Below are 17,382 nucleotides of genomic sequence, written 5' to 3'. Positions count from 1 at the left end.
GAACAACCTGATCGGATTTGTCACAAAGTTGTCAAGTCCTAATTAATGAGATTTCACCGTTTTTTAGAAAAAATTTCATTTACTTGAAATAATTTTTTCTTTTAAAATCTGTAATCCACAGCAAGATATGTGGTCATGTCTACCAAGAACAGGAAGCAAGCAGTGTGGGAAGGAGAGGCGTTAACCCTTCTCTGCAAGGTAGGTGGAGCTAAAAGTCTCCTGTCCATGACCTGGTGGCACATCCCACAAGACCAGACAGAGCCGGAGTTTGTGGCTGGAATGGGGCAGGACGGCACCATGCAGCTGGGTGCCTTCTACGGGCAACTCGATAAGCACAGCAACACAAGGCTGGAGAAGACAGACTGGGACACCTTCCAGCTGGAGATCACCTCCACCACCATCACAGACAGCGGCACGTATGAGTGCAGGGTGTCTGAGATGCCCTGGAGCAAGACCAGAGATCAGAGCTGGGCTCAGATGTCAGTCACTGTAAAACCTCTGAGTAAGTGTCAGGGAAATCCTTTTCTGAACTTACGCATCTTCAGTATCTTCCTTCTGCAGTGGAATGCTGTGGAATTCGATTGTGTGTCACCCTGAATCCCCTAGTTACGGTACGTGTACCCCAGGACACAGAGCAGAGTCTCTGGCTACCATGTCTGTCAGCTGATCTCTGAAGTTTACTCATCTTTATAGAGATCATCGTTAGAGTGCAACTTGTAAGTTGTTATTCAAGGCTAAAAACAAAATCGTATGAATTGGAATAGACTTAAAAAAGAGATATGCCAAGTGGAGCGGAGCCTCGTGCATTTCAGGCTTCTGACAGCTGCAGCCCTGGGATTGCAGAGTCTCTTGGAGCACGTGCAAAAGAGTGATGGTGCACCCAGGAGTGGGGATGAGGGAAGGAGGCCAGCCAGTGGGGCCGGGGAGCACCCCACCCACTCAGCGGCAGCTGTCTAAGCAGCAGACTGGAGAAACACTGCCTGTTTGTTGTCTCTGCTGAGAACACTCTTTAGAAGAGGGTCAACTTTAGAAAATTGAAGTCAGACTTCAGGACAGACTGTACTGTGAATCAGTTTCTACCCCCACGTATTTGATACTCCCAGCGTATGAACACATAGTTCAATGTGAGGAGGCAATGACTAGGACAACTTGTACCTCGATTTGCTGAATGTATTAGAAATTGTGTTTCACGTTTCTGCCCACAGAGTCAAGTTTACATGTTAGTCTGATGAGCCGTCAACCACAAGTGAAATTAACCAACACCTTTGACCTGTCCTGCATAGTGGGTGTTCGCTACTCTGACCTCAAGGTTCTACTCACCGTGACATGGCAGTTCCAGGCAGCTAGATCTCGAGCCTTTGATCTGCTTCTTCGAATCACCCATAATGGCACTATTGAATGGGGGAACTTCCTACCCCAGTTCCAAAAGAAGACAAAGGTTTCACAGTCTTTATTTCGTTCTCAACTCCTAATCCATGATGCCACCGAGGAAGAAGCAGGAGTTTATCAGTGTAATGTAGAAGTTTATGACAGAAGTTCCCTACACACAAACGGCCCCGTGAGGGCTTCTGCCATCTCTCACCCATTGAGGATCACTGTCACTTTACCAGGTAAACACTACTTGAAATTAATCCTGCTTTATTGTTAAACATTCCTGCCATTTAGGGTAAGTTATAGAATTAAAGCATAGACTACATTTTCCCCAAGTTTGTATTATAAGTAAGCACCATATGTAAGTGATATACAGGAAGGGAGGGGGAGGGATAAATTAGGAGTTTGGTATTAACAGATACTCACCAGTATATATAAAATAGATAAACAATAAGGACCTACTGTATAGCAGAGGGAACTATATTCAATATCTTATAATAACCTATAATGGAAAAGAACCTGAATAAAAATATATATGTGTATAACTGAATCACTTTGCTGTATACCTGAAACATTGTAAATCAACTATACTTCAATTTAAAAAAGGAACCAGAAACAAAAACAAATACACACACACACACACACACACACACACACACACACACAGAGGGATATCCAGGTTAACATTAAGTTAATATGCACAAAATGGCCATACTGGTTTTTGTTTTTGTTTTTCTTTGGCTGTGTTGAGTCTTTGTGCCTGAAGGCGGGCTTTCAATAGTTGAGTTGAGCTAGGGCTACTCTTCATTGCGGTGCGCAGGCTTCTCATTGTGGTGGCTTCTCTTGTTGCGGAGCACAGGCTCTAGGCGCGCGGGCTTCAGTAGTTGTGGCATGCGGGCTCAGTAGTTGTGGCACACGGGCTTAGTTGCTCTGCGGCATGTGGGATCTTCCCAGACTAGGGCTCCAACCTATGTCCCCTGCATTGGCAGGTGGATTCTTAACCACTGCGCCACCAGAGAAGTCCCGCCATACTGGTTTTTAAAACATTGAAATACTTCCACACTGACGAATTCTAACTGTTGCCCCTTCCCCATTTCCCATAAGTCCCCACTACTCAGCAACTAAAGGGAACCACGTGGCACAGCAGGGGACATCTAGGACCAGATCCAGTGGTGAGGAATTCTTTCGGATTGGTCAGTACCCATGCCTGATCAGTCATTAAATGTTTAGAATGTGTCCCCTGGTGGTATGGATAATGTAAATCCCATTAAATACATTTATCCATTCATTTTGATATGTTAATATACAAGAGTTAGAGAATTTATGATTACAGTCAAAATAATTTACCTTGTCAGTTGGTAATAGAGGATAGAGATTAAAAGTAAGACACAACTTGGCAAATTCTGCTGTGCTGGTATCTTTCATGACTTCCATTCTCTTAGGGCAAAGTGTTCAAGAGGCTTTGACGTCATTTAGACCTGACAAGCACTGGATAGAAGCATCACTTTAGACAAGGCACCTTAATCTGTCCAAGCCCAGTGACCCCCATATGTAAATTGCTGATGTGCAATTTAAAGATGGCGACACATTCCTAGTACAGTGCCTGACACACCAAGCAGATGTTCAAACGTGGTAGCAGTCATTATCTCAGCTACTGAGCTATATTTTTGGTAATAGCAATGATCTCCTTGTTGATTAACTCATGCCTTAATTTACTTGTCCTTTCTGATGTATTCCAAATTGTTGGTTTAATCCTTTCTTCTTAAAACTTCTCTTTTCTTGACCTTATGACACAAGATTTTCTTGGTTTCCTTCCTGACACGCCGACTGCTCCTTCTCATTCTCTTTTGCAGAATCCTCCTCCTTCACTGACTCATCCCTTTGGGTTTCATCCTCAACTTCCTCTCTTCTCATTCTGTACACTGTCCCAAAGTGGGCTTATTCCTACCCAGGGATTCAGGCTATATGCTGACAAATCCCAAATTCATTATCTTGAAATACTTCTCTTCTGATCTCCAGACTCATCAATGCAATTGCCTCTAAGACATGTCTACACTCACTATGTCAAAACATAAATACACCATTATTATCCCTCCAAAGCTACTCCTCTGACGTTGTTCTCCATGTTCCCACCATCCATCGGTGATCCAAGCAGGAAACCTGAGTCATCCACTACTCCTCCACGTCTACCTCATGTCCAAACTCCCATTACATGGCAAGGTCCTTTACAATCTGATACACTTATGTCTTTCCTGCATCATCTCTTTCCACTTTCCATCTTGAATTTGAGCTCCAGCCACACTGAACTACTGGAAGTTCCTCACATACTCTATGCTCTCTCTCATTTTTAGTCTTTGTTCAAGTTGCTTCTTTTGCATGGAATTCCTTAACCCCTTCTCCATCAGATTAATTCCTATTAACCCTTAAGACGTAGCTTAGAGATATCTCCTCCAGGAAGCCTCCCCTCACTCCCACATTTGGGTTAGACAGTCCTGCTGTGTGCTCTGACAGCCACCTCTGCATACCTCTGTCCCCCCCGGGTGACACAATCCTATAATCTCTAAGCCTCTGTCCTGTACTAGTCTCTCCCTCTAAGCAGAGACTGAGGGGAGGGATCCACAGAGCCTGGAATAGTCTGACATAATATAGTACATGCTTAATAAATGTTTGTTGAAGGAAGAGTAAAGGGACCTACTGGGAGCATCAATAAGCAGCCACAAAAGTAGAACTGGTGACGTCAGCAAGAAGATAAGCATAAGATTTGGAAGCCAGGCTTTACCGTTCATCTTTCTGACAAAGCAGGAAAGCTCTGGGTTAAAGGATAGTTGACTCCATAGCCGTACAATGTTTCCACAGTCGAGTGGCTGCAAAGAAACGCACAGGTGTAATAGCCCACGTACAACTTCCTCTTGTTTACCCATGTTTGCCGGCAGATACAATTAGACTTAGGCAAACTGTGGATCTAGGAGTATCTGGATAGTGAACACACGGACAAAGCATTAATAGGACCACTTTCTCTCAATTTGATTTATGAAATGCTATAGAAGAGAAGATGTCGGTGCCAAAATATTGAAGCATTTTCTTTTCTTTTCTTTTATACTGGAGTATAGTTGATAAACAATGTTGTGTCAGTTTCAGGTGTACAGCAAAGTGATTCAGTTATACATATACATGTATGTGTCTATTCTTTTCCCATTTAGGTTATTACAGAATGTTGAGCAGAGTTCCCTGTGCTATACAGTAGGTCCTTGTTGGTTATCTAATACTGAAGCATTTTCATGTGGAAGAGATTGGCTTTTCTGCATAACACTTCCTCCCTGCCCCACACTCCCTATCCCACGCCTCCGGGGCAGGGGTAGAATTAGGACCAGTGGATGGAAGTTATGGAGAAGTCAAATTCAACTTGATATCAGAAAGAGTCCTCTGGTGGCAGCATGTCCAAAGGTGGAATGGGTGCTTTGTCAGTTAGTGAGTTGTTCAAAGGCTGAATGAGCAGTTAGTGGGGCTGCTGAAGAGGGAATTCACACATTGGATGGGTGTAGGAGGTATGGCCCTGGTTGACCTCCAATGTCCCTTCTACTTTAAAGTTCTATTTTCTAGCAAAGTAACAAAAGTAATGGTACCATTCTTTTAATTTAGAGAGCAAGCTGAAAGTGAATTCAAGTAGTCAAGTCCAAGAGATCTCCATCAACTCCAACACAGACATAGAGTGTAACATCCTGTGCCAATCCACTGGAAACCTTCGGTTGGCTGTTACTTGGTACTTCTCTGCCACCTCCACTAATGCACCCTGGCTGAGGATCCTGGAAATGGACCGAACCCACGTAGTAAAATACGGGGATGAATTTCAGACCGCATGGAGAAAACAAAAATTCCACGCCGAGAAAGTTTCCCAAGACTTGTTTCAGCTACACATTCTGAACGTGGAAGACAGCGATCAGGGCAAATATCGCTGCGCTGTGGAGGAATGGCTCTGGTCTACAAATGGCACTTGGCACAAGCTTGGAGAAAAGACGTCAGGTCTAACAGAATTGAAACTCAGGCCCACAGGTAAACCTTGCAAGTATATTCTCACTCATCTTTCTGTAGAATTGCCGTCTTCTCTTGGGCAGCTGTTCTATGGAGTGATTAGATGAAGGTAAAAATATGACCTACAGTCATAGGAATAGTGCCCACCTGCACAGTGACTGCAGGACTGGATAGCCCACCAGAGCAGGCGGGGGTCCCTTTGAGTCAAGCTGAGATTTGGAGAAGCTTAGATGGGAGCAAGATCCCTTTGATTGGTTTGCTTCTCAGCCTGACAGGCTGGTCTATGCAGCGACCCAGGGTATCGTATCTCCAGCTCTCTGTAAAACAAGCTGTGTCACTCTAGTGGGGCTCTACTGTAATTTGGCAGAAAGAGAGTAATACAAAGCATATTTCTCCCACTGTGAACAGAAACTGTCCAACTCTATAGGGATGTATGGAGAGACTGCTGTTCAACGTTTGGCTGCCTAAACATAAGGCAAATAGAAGTAGTCACCTGCTGGAATGGCTTACTGAGGGCATCTCCTCCTCCTCAGGAGATCTTTAAAAATGAAATAGAGGGCTTCCCTGGTGGCTCAGTGGTTGAGAGTCCGCCTGCCAATGCAGGGGACGCGGGTTCGTGCCCCGGTCCGGGAGGATCCCACGTGCCGCGGAGCGGCTGGGCCCGTGAGCCGTGGCCGCTGAGCCTGCGCGTCCGGAGCCTGTGCTCCGCAACGGGAGAGGCCACAACAGTGAGAGGCCCGTGTACCACCAAAAAAAAAAAGAAATAGAAGTTCCATTCATTTGCATTAGTCTAAGAGTGCCGTGGTCTAAATGTGGGCAGGGTTGATTAGATCTGTCAGCATTAGTTAGGTCACCTCCAATGTTGATTAAAATTAAATGAACCTCACCGCTAAGGTTTGGGAGCTGGCCAAGATCCAAAAGCACGATGCAAATAAGTTAATCTAGTTTGGCACTGAAAATTCTATTTTCAATGTAACATCAAAAAATAAGATTATAATGAACATTGCTATGTGTTAGGCAATTAGGAATCCAAAGATAAAGAAGGCAGAGCCTTCAGGAGCTCACAGTCGGCTGGGAGCAGCAGGGGCAAAGTAGCAGCTGAGCGCGAGGGTCTCTTCCTGCCGCTCTGGCCGCCCTTCTCCATGCCCTTCCTCTCCCTGCTCAATGCAGGTGTTCATCAGGGATAGCTGAGACCATTTTTCTTCTCTCTGTGCCTTTCAAAACCTCTTAAATCCCACCTTGGCGGTACCAACTACCACCTTCAGTGAAACAGCTCTAAGATTTTATGCTTAGCCCCCATCTCCTGAGCTCCAGGCCTTTCTACCCATCTGCTTGTTGCACATTTCTACTTGGTTGACCCAGAGAGCCTCACATTCAGCATATCCCAAGTCATCCTTATGTCCCAAATCATCATGATGGTGTTTATCATCTTGGCCATGCCACAAGGCTTATGGCCACTCCATTCTCCATCTGGGTGGCTGGCATCCCTTTCTCCCAGTTGTCCAAGCTGAATCTTGACAGTGTGTGCCCACCCCTTTAAGAAGTGCGCACCATTTCTTAGCTCAAGCCAGCGCTTCCCATTCAGAAACGTGGAACCAGTGCTGTTCAATCTTTTAGTCTATCAAGAAATGCCTAAAATCTTTTTTTGGTGACGTCACTCATTTTGGAATGTCCATAATGAATTCAAGTTCTTTTAAAATACTGAAGATGTCAAATAAAACATATTTGTGGGCTGTGTGTGGCTGGCTGGGAGTAGCTAGCTGTGTACCCTGGTGTAGGAAGTAAGTTAAGGAAGAGGCCCCAGGGAAAGATACTGAGAAGGATTCGTAAGAATTGTAGGAGGGATGCTTTCTCTGAAATCAAAAGAGGAGAGGATATCAGAAGAAAATGGATTTCAGTGACAGAAACTGCAGAGAGGACAAAAAAGACTGGAAGGTCTCTTGAGCTGGGAAATCGGGCCTTTTCTGGGGACCTCGGCCAGAGCCTAGAGATGAGATTGGAAAGCTGATGGCAATGAAGTAGGGAGTAACTTGAGGTGAGGAAGCAGAGGCAGTACCATGTAAACTAATATTTCACATGCTTCTCTATAAAGGGAAAGAGAGAGTAAAGATGGTAGCTAAAAAAGAATGTAGGATCAGACAAAGATGTTCTTTTAAAGATAGATCAATAAATATGTTTGTAGTAGAGTTGAAAATTTAGTGCATACTCTAATTTATTTTGTGTGTGATTACTCTAGCGTTCCAAGTCCTCACCTGTGAGTTAAAAGGGGAACATTTTAAAAAAGTAAATGTCAAAATCTGTTTAAAACTTAGTCTAATCCAATAATGTAAATAGTCTCCTTGAGTGATATTCTAACACATGTATGAAAATGCTCAGTCTCTTGGGTAACCTCCTCTTTCCCTGCATCTAATACCTGAGGTGATATCCAGTGTATGGGAGGAGGGTAATTTGCAAAAACAAAAAGGGGTAGTGGTGGAACATGGGACTTGAGGGGCGGGCTGGAAGTTTCGAATGGCCTTTCTGGGAAGCAGAAGGGAGAGCTGAGCCGGGAGAAGTAAAAGCAGCAGGGCAGAACATCCGGCAAAGCTGGGTGGTTTTCAGTGTCAGGTCCAGCAGGCAAGAGGCAGACTGATGAAGGGAAGTGGCTGGTTTGATTCATAGCAGAGAATGTTCTGGCAAATATGGAAGAAGGATAAGGGTCAAGGAAAAGTGTTAAAGATGAAGGACCTGATATCTAAAAATTATAAGATGGCATCTCTTCAATGAGAAGTAGACTTTTCAGAGGAGGTGTCCAATCTAAGATCTGGGTTCTTCTCGAACTTACCGCCATTTTATTTCCTAGGAAGTAAGGTACGCATCTCCAAAGTGTCCGGGACAAAAAATGCCTCCGAGCACAGCGAGGTGGCCATCCGCTGCAGCCTGGAGAGTGTGGGCAGCCCAGCCTCCCTGTTCTCTGTGATGTGGTACTGGAACAGAGAAAATTCTGGAAATAAAATGCTGGTGCACCTGCAGCATGATGGCTTGCTGGAGTATGGTGAAGAGGGGCTCAGGAGGCGCCTGCACTGTTACCGTTCATCCCCTGCAGACTTTGTCCTGATGATACATCGAGTGGAGGTGGAGGATGCTGGAATGTACTGGTGCAGGGTGGCAGAGTGGCAGCTACACGATAACCCAAGCAAGTGGGTCAGCCAAGCATCAGACGAGTCACAGCATGTGGTGCTCACGGTGCTGCCTTCAGGTAACTAGCGGTTCATCTGCCATGGCTTGCGGTCAGGAGAATCTTTGTCTCCCCTCCTATGCTTTCCCACCCAGCTATGTTTTGCTTCTTTTCAGACTGAAAACAATTTACAGATTCCCGAAAGAAAATGGCTTCGCCATTTCTCTCAACAGTAACTCAGTTTGGGCAGACAAGGTTACCTGAGGTTTTGTGGACGTTTAAATGTCAAGGGCATCTGACCTCCTCCCCCACTTTCCCTCTTAAACAAAAAAGCCATCAACATTGTATCCCTTTAAATAACCAAATAATGTTGGAGGCAGACATCCTTACCTCTTGGCTAATTCTCCCATCTCAGAAGGCTGACCTGTGGTGGGAGTGAGGTGAGCAATAGAGACATGGTGACTTTGTGTTTGATCTGGTTGAACCAAAATCAGCTATATCTAGATGCTCCCTGAGTCAAAACGAACCCAACCAAAAAAAAGCCTTTCTCAACGAATAAGCGGCAAGCTTCTTATTGATGTGTTCAACAAACTATGGGAGTTTTGGTCGTGATAGTCATTGGGTGTGCCTCTCCTGACTGCACCTTGAAAGTCATCAAGGGAGGAAGTGTGTCCCATAGAACTTGTTTACAGGCTCTGGCAAAAAGACAGCTGCTTGAAGACCATTGGCCAAAGGGTGACCCTTCTCTGTGTGGGAAAGTCAACTTATCCTGCTTTAGGTGGTGTGTAGAACAAGAGGTCGTGAAGGAGGAGAGGGCTTCCTTCCAGCCAGTGAGGTGCCAAGCATGTAACAGGCATTCATTAAGCAAAGATTCCTCCAGCCAGACCAGTAAATCTTCCCAGGTGACTAAGGAGCCAGTAGATGTTGTAGCCTGCTCATCCTCTGAGCCATTTCTTTCTGGTGGGGTTTAAGGATAAGGCGAGAGGTGAGCTATAGGTTAAACTTACAGTGAGAGAGGGTCACTGGAGAGGCAGAGGTGTGGTCTTGCTGCCCCATCCCAGGAAGAGTAGAAAGGATCAATAAAGATAACATCCCTACAGCACCAGCTAGCTTTGGGGACAGTCTGTAGGAGGGAAAGAGGGCTACTGAGAACGGATGGTACCTTCTCAGAGTTGGGACAGTTGCGTCCAAGCCCCAGCAAGGCTTCTAGAGTGGAAGTCAGGGTTATCTAACTTGTTCGCTGGGGTCCATCATTCTTGTCCCCTGACTATTCTTCAGCAGGATTCTTCTCCCAAGTATCCAGGCAGGATTTATCTTCCTATCAGCTTTTCTTCCATTACAACAATTATAGGAAGTCCCCGCCCTGAGCACATTCCATACATGTTTTCCCACTGGAATTCCTAGGCTCTGTAGATTCAGCCGTTTATGCAGTAGAATAAATAGAGAATAACTGTAAAAAGTGTATATTCTGTGGCTAAAAAGCACATCTCCTCTGAGACAGGTGGGATCGTTCAAAGCATATATATACTGTTCATCTTTGTGGAATTCTTATAAAACAGGTGTAAAGTTTTTAAAAAGATCAGCTCTGGAAAGAAAATGTTACAGACTGAATGGTCTTTGTATTCTTCACAACTGAAGGAGCTGGAAAGCCTGTGCCTTGAGAACCTGAGGGTTTTCATTATAAGCACAGTTAAGTGTTCCCAAGTAAATCTGTATAATATAGCATCTCACTTCTTCTGCCTGGCTGTTCCTTTCTGGTAGTTGGGAAGACAGTGTGGGTGATGAAAAATCCCAGGGTTTGGAATCAGACAAGCCGAGTCTCAAATTGCAGCTCTATCACCTCCCTACTAGCTATGAAGTCGTACCCTGGTTGCTCAGCTTTCTCATAAAATGAGGATTATGGTACAAATGCATATGAGGTATCTAGCATAGTCCCTGGCGTACTCTAAGTACTCAACAAACGTTACCTCCTTCTCCCCTTATAACTCCAAACACGCTAGCGACGCACACACACACACACACACACACACACACACACACACCTACCTATGTATATATCTATTTATGATGATAAAATATTTTAATTTCTTCAATAAATAACTATATGAGGTTCTGAGGATACACAAAAAATATATTACGGAATCTGTTCCCACAGAGCTGAGTCTGGTGGGGAAGTAAAGTCCAACATGATACGTGTCATGAAAGAAATAGTCTCAGGATACTAAGGAAGGAGCAGAGGCAGGGCTGGGATGAAGAGCTGGGTTGGGAGGAGATCTGGAAAGGTTCCCCAGAGTATGGGGCCTATAAAAAGGAAGGCAAATGTTTTGGGAAAAGGAAAGTATATGCTAGATGATCAGAGAAACTGTGGTAGGATGGCAAGAGAGGAGGCTAGTGGGATGCAACGGGTACAGATGTCAAGTGGGTCTTTTGTATGGAGCTAGGGAAGATAAGCTTTCTCATGGAAGTTACAGAGTGTCATTGAACAAGTTCAGGCAGGAGAGTGACACATCAGATTTGCATTTTAGAAAGCTCTTCCTGGGAACAGTTTTAAAAATGAATTGAAAGGGAGGTAGGCACAGAGAAGGGAGAACTATTTGAAATTGATTATAGGGACCCAGGTGAGACAAGATGAAGGCCTGAATTAAGGCAGTGCCTGTGAGGGCTGAGAGAAAGACAGGCATTCTGCATTCCGTATTAGGAGATGGGGTCTTCAGGATTTAGAGGCTGATTAGGTGTATGTGGATGGTGAATGAGCAGAAGAAGAAAATCGAGGATGAATACCAGGCTTCTGGCCTAAGGTGGATAGTGGGGACAGTCACTAAATGAGGTAATATAGGAGAAAGGACTAAAGGGGAAGATGAGTTGAATTTTGAATAAGTTGGACTGGAATTGAGTTTGGAGTACCGGTGAGTCATCTAGGGAGATCTGTCCAATAAATTTCAGGATCTCCAAATGATATCTCTACCAGAGTTATAGATTAGAAATCATCAGCTTATGGCCTATAATGATGCCCAAGGATGGATCCCTGAGATACACTGCTATTTCTCGGGGGACTGCAGAAGAGGAACCTGTGAAGGAGAGTGGAAGGAGTAGCCTAGAGGTAGGAGGAGAACCAGGGTATGGTGGTATCACAGACACCAAAGGCAGGAGGGATCAAGAGTCGGGAGAGCCGACAGACTCGACTAGTGCAAAGAGGCCAATTAAGACCCAAATAGGAAAATATCCATTGGGTTTAACAATATAGGGCAGTTACAGAAAAACAGTGAGAAAAGTCAGACTGCAGGGAGAAAGTGGGCGCATCAAATCCAGTTCATGCTTTCAAGAGCTTTGATGTAAACGGAAAGAGAGAAGACAAGAGCAAATGGCAAGAGGTGCAGTGAAGCTTTGCTTTGTTTTGTTTTGGTTTGAAGATGGTAGGGACTTGAGCACTGTTACATCTAGAGAGAAAAGAGCCAGTAGAGAGGAAGAAGAGGAAGATTAGAAGAGAATGGTTATGACTGACAGTCCAACATCTTTTTTTTTTTTTTTGCGGTACGCGGGCCTCTCACTGCTGTGGTCTCTCCCATTGCGGAGCACAGGCTCCAGACGCACAGGCTCAGCGGCCATGGCTCACGGGCCCAGCCGCTCCACGGCATGTGGGATCCTCCCGGACCAGGGCACGAACCCGCGTCCCCTGCATCGGCAGGCGGACTCTCAACCACTGTGCCACCAGAGAAGCCCAGTCCAACATCTTGAGTGAACTTATACCACCTCCTGATTGGAATGCTCCTTCCTGTTACCTGTCCCAGATCCACACCTACTAATCATTCACCGACCAACTGAACTGCCACTTTCTCAGTGACTTAGCTTATTTTCTTAGTCATCCCACCTGTGTAACATCCATCCTCAGTGCCACACAATACCTTCTGAGGAGGCAAAGACTGAATGTCTTGTTCTCAGCACTAGCACAGTGCTTGGCACAGAAACAGTACTCAAATACTGAATCCGTGTAGCTGCCCTCCTGGTCAGGACCAGCCTGTGTATGAATAAAGGCCAGTTGAAATACAATAGGCTACCAACTCTCACTTCTCGAATGGTTTTCTACCACCTTTATTTGGCAATTCTGGGTTGGGTTAGTTTAGGACTACTTGATAGAACTGTGAAGCATATAGATCCTGTGAAGGCAGAAAAGTTGAGAGGTATTTGCCTGGTGGAACGCACCTTGCATTTTTCCTCTCCATCTTACTTCCTTAGCTATGACTAAGCCAAAGCGGGGGCTACAGCTGCTTGAGTCTTTTTGTATCTCATTCTAGAGAATTCTCTGTGATTAATAGGCAAGGCTCTAAAGCTTTCTGGGGACTGGATTATTTGTAATAGAATGGTATTTGTCACTATTTCCCAGCTTTTGGGGGGTAAGGATATATTTAGAAAGTGGATTCTCAGAGGAGATATGCCCCTATCACACTGATGTTTCTGGAGAGAACATGCTATTTTATCAACGCTACCCCGGTGCTTCCAACAAGGCCTGGCACATAGCGCTCGGTTCAACAAATGCTTGATGAAAAATGAGCAAGCGACTCTTCAATGGAGTTGAAACTGATGCTGTAAGGGGCTCACTTACTCTGGGATGCGCTTGTATCAGGTTACCTAATCCTGCTTTCAGTTCTTGGCAGGAGCCACCCCTCCCACACGGCCACACCTGGCACGTCAGCTGCCCAAGTCTGGGGTTGGGGGTGCGTTGGTAGCCCCCTCTTCATCCTCCGCCTTTCTTCTCCTAAAGTCGGTATTTCTGGGGTAATATCGGAAAGGAATGCTCCTCACGATGTGTTTGGCTGGGGGTAGAAGCAAGTTACAAACTCAACCTTGTGATGCAGTGTTCTCATTATACTTCTGGCTCTTCCTTACAGACCTTGTACTTGGAGCACTGAGCACTTACTCAGATTGCTTCAAAATGCCAAACCTTAATGGTTTTGAATGTCACTAATGCTAATCCAGATACGGGTGAGAGGCAGATGGTGGGAATGGTGACTGTGGGATCCAGAGCAAACACCACCCTCCCAGGAGAGGTAATTTAGAAGCACTGACAGTTTCTAGCTGTTGGCCAATTCGGCACTGCGAAGGGCGCACTTTGTCGTCCTTGGATGGCAGATTGCTCGAAGCCCAGCCCCATTTAGATAGTCAAGCCCTCTGGCAGTCCCTTCACATGGAAGGTTAGAGTCTCAGTGGCAGAAAATCCAAGCGCCAGGTTTCTTTCCACCTTCTGTGTGCCTGCCCCATCCCCCCCAACATCACACCACCATCCTAGCAATGGTGACCCATGGGTGCCGCGGACTCTTACCTCCCGGTTCTCTGCCTCTCGTGATTGGAACAGGAAGCCAGAGTCTCCCAAGTAATCATTTAACTCTCAGCTGAATGTCACCCACCCACCCAGGGGACAGAGAGATCAGAGAGTCAAGGGAGAGACGTGGGCTGTGGAGGGACACGGCCAAGTCTGCGGTCCCTGAGTGAGGAATCATCAGGTTCAGCCCTCTTTTCTGCCTGGTCTCTTGGGAAAAAGTCGCCTGTGATTTTCCTAACTTTCTTAGTAGCTTTCTAGCTGATATTTATTTCTTGCTGACTCAACAAATGTGCTAGGCACTGTTTCATGCTTTATTAAGCATTATCTCATCACAACTCTAGAAATTATTATCCTCGCTTGATTGACTAGGAAACTAATGATTAGAGAGAGAGGAAAAGTAATTTGCCCAAAGTCAATAGCAGTTAGTTGTAGAGTCAGGATTTGAACCCAGCTCTCTTTGAGACATAGGAGGTGCTCAATCCCTACTCTGCACAGGAGTAGTGTGAAGTAGCAAGGCCAGACCTCTTACCCACTCTCCAGCTCTATTCTCTTTCAGCATTTCAGTCTGTACCTCCTTCTTAACCATACGCTTTCAAATGTATTCAGGTAAGACCTGGGAGAAACATTGTAGTCAAGCCAGGGCCTTGGAGAGAAGGGTCAGGTAGGATGTGGAGAGGAGATGAGAAAGAATTCAAAATCTATCTTTATCATTGCCCACCCTTTCAAAAACAAAAACCAAATCTAGGGTGGAGAATATAAATGAGACCAGAGAAGAACCGGGCAACAACCCCCCGTAGCTCCTTGCCAGCCCTGTTCAGAGCTGCCAGGCTAACGTTCAGTGATGGTCTTTACTCTGGGTAACATGATGACAGCTACTCCTGGGTTCCTGTGTGTGCAAATCACTCACACAATTGACTCATTCTTTAGTCTCCATTGATGACCTATGAACAAAGTGCTGCACAAGGGGAAAAGATACGTAAGACATAGGCCCTCTCCTCCCGGAGTTTACAATGAAGGAGCTGGACACAGGTTTAGATTCTTTCTTAACCTCCCACAAAGAGATGTCCTTCAGTGTGCAAAATGTATCTGCAATGCCGAAAAAAAATGGAATTCTTGCAGCATTAGGTTGGTCGCAATGACCTCTAAACCTGTCATCTTCATCTCTAAGCGTCTGTAATCCCATGAATCCTATAGCTTAACCTCTGAAGAAGAAAGTGCTTAGGTCATTACAGTTTTCCAATAAAAGCACAGCTACTATTAGCATCAGATTTTTCAGAACAGCCCTGGTTTTGAATATCCTGTCATAAATAAATGTAGTCAGAAGACTACATTTAATAGTTGGTGTCTCTTTAAGCATATGTCTTTGTGCCTCGAGAGACTGAATCCCTGTCCTTTGACTAGTAACCTGAGGCACTGCTTCCTGGAGCCTGTGGCATTGGCAGTTCTCTCGCCTTTGCTTCCCTGGCTGTGTGGCCAGGAACCCCTCGGGGGCTGCTGGTGCGTGCTCTGTGTGTCCATGTGTTGATAGCACTTCCCCTCGGACTGCAGCTGCCAGATGCTTCAGCATGCCTTTATATAGTAGCCTTTGCCCATGTGGTTGCAGTGAATCCAGTTTAATTCAGATCAGCAAACGTTATTAGGCACATGTGCTAGGCACTGCAAGGACTATAGAAACAAAGGACACTGTCAGAGCTACTCAAGTAACTGTGATGACAAAGATGGTTAAAAGGGGATGAAAGAGGTCTAAACAAAGGCATGTGTGAGAAAGGATAGAAAGAAGAGGAAAACTGCCTGAGGAGAGGTGGAAGGCTGGAGTGATGGAGAGTGAGGCCAGTAGGACCTCGAGGATACGGTGCAGTGAGCACGCCAGGTAGAGGTGATGGTAAGAGCAAGAGGGGAAAGGAGCTGAATGGGGGTGGGGGAGTGTGAGACCAGTTTGGAGATTCAGGAAGGGATGGTGCTTCTTACTTGTAGCTGCTGTTGTTCTTATCAGGACAGTGCAGAGCAGGCGTGTGCGCGTGCGCGTGCGTGTGTGTCTGTGTGTGTTTTCAGAAGCAGCAGTGGGAATAACTCAGTTAAAAATTCAGGACCGGCAACAGAGTTGGGAACGAGGGTTGAATTATAGATACCTTTTCTGAGGAAAGAAGATTAAAGGAGAGGTTTTCTTTTCTGTTTTGTTTTTCTTTCTGGCTGTTCGTTTTAAGTAGGTCATGGGAACCTCTGGTGGTTGGAAATTGTTGGGTGAGGGGGAGTCAGGCTGGAACAGGCCATCCTGGAGCTCTCTTCTCCCAGCTCCCTTTCCTTTGCTCCTCGCATATGATTTAAGGGGCACACTGCCATTTGGCCCCGTTATTCTTACATATATTTTCCTGTAACAATAAATCCCAGAAGTGTTTATAACTGATGAGTACAAATAAGCTGGAGACTAATTATTCTCTTCATTTTCTTCCTTTTTGTCGCAGAGCCCACGTTTCCTTCCAGGATCTGCTCGTCAGCACCTTTACTCTATTTCCTCTTCATCTGCCCCTTCCTTATGCTCATCCTTCTGTTCATTTCCCTCCTCTGCCTGTACTGCAAGGCCAGGAAGTTGTCAACTCTGAGCCTAAGCATACAGAAAGAAAAGGCCCTCTGGGTGGACCTGAAAAGGGCTGGAAGCAGGACCACACACAGATTGGAAGAGGACGGGTGAAGACAGTTGAATCCCGAGAGGCGCCTGCAGCCCTGTGGAAAGAGTGCGGACTTTGAAACTGGACTGACCAGGAGAGGAGTGCCCCCTGCCTCTGTCCTCCTCTGAGTCTGCGGCCTGGGGCGAGGTACCTAGGACTCAGAGGGAACATTTATTGAGCGCGTATGTGGTGCCAGAAACCGCTAAGTGTTTCTTCACGTGTCACCTCATCTACCCATCGCATCCCCCACAGGAGCTAAGTGACGCTGTTACACCGTCTTCCGCTTGCCACACCTCACGGGGCTTAGGTTCTGCGTCCATAGATCTGTAAGGAGAGGAGTGCCTCCCTCACGCAGCTGCTGGGGATTAAATGAGATCCCACGGCAGAGCCCAGGGCGATGCTTCCCTCTCTTATGTCACTGATTCCCTGGACAACACTCAGTGGTCCTGCCACACTGGCTCCAGGTAACATTTTGCCTCCAGATAAGACATGTAGGAAAGGACCTGATGCCAGCAAGGAAAAGGGGTTGGGACTATGCCCTTCATTCACATCAAATCTGCCTCCCAATCAGACTGTGGCTTCCTTCAAGGCAGAAATCCCATTTTCTCCTCCACTCCATCCTCATCCCATCTATAAACGCCACTGACGAGCAAGCTCTGCATAGTAGGTGCTTCATCAGTATTGATTCTTTAGTGAAAGGATAAGGTATTTTGTAGCCTGACTTTCTTTCCTTTTTTTTTTTTCTTTCTTTTCTCCATAAGACTTATTAAGTCATTGCTAAGGAAAAACTTTTTTTTTTTTTTTGCAGTACACGGGCCTCTCACTGCTGTGGCCTCTCCCGT

General features: G+C 45.7%; 1 protein-coding gene across 1 annotated transcript in view; it reads left to right on the top strand.

The window, feature by feature from the left end:
- The window catches only part of CD101 (CD101 molecule), a 33,722-nt gene extending 17,086 nt beyond the window's left edge, over positions 1-16,636 (top strand). The window contains exons 5-9 of the mRNA XM_060142386.1: positions 122-502; positions 1,206-1,610; positions 5,011-5,421; positions 8,243-8,638; positions 16,337-16,636. Coding sequence (XP_059998369.1) covers positions 122-502; positions 1,206-1,610; positions 5,011-5,421; positions 8,243-8,638; positions 16,337-16,563 — 1,820 coding nt within the window. The 3' untranslated portion in view covers positions 16,564-16,636. The remainder of the gene's footprint in view (positions 1-121; positions 503-1,205; positions 1,611-5,010; positions 5,422-8,242; positions 8,639-16,336) is intronic.
- Positions 16,637-17,382: the final 746 nt, after the last annotated feature.

The sequence above is a fragment of the Lagenorhynchus albirostris genome, chromosome 2, assembly GCF_949774975.1.
Source record: "Lagenorhynchus albirostris chromosome 2, mLagAlb1.1, whole genome shotgun sequence".
Classification (NCBI taxonomy): Eukaryota; Metazoa; Chordata; class Mammalia; order Artiodactyla; family Delphinidae; genus Lagenorhynchus; species Lagenorhynchus albirostris.
Note: the sequence above shows the minus strand (reverse complement) of the source record. Positions and strands in the feature narration are given on the sequence as shown.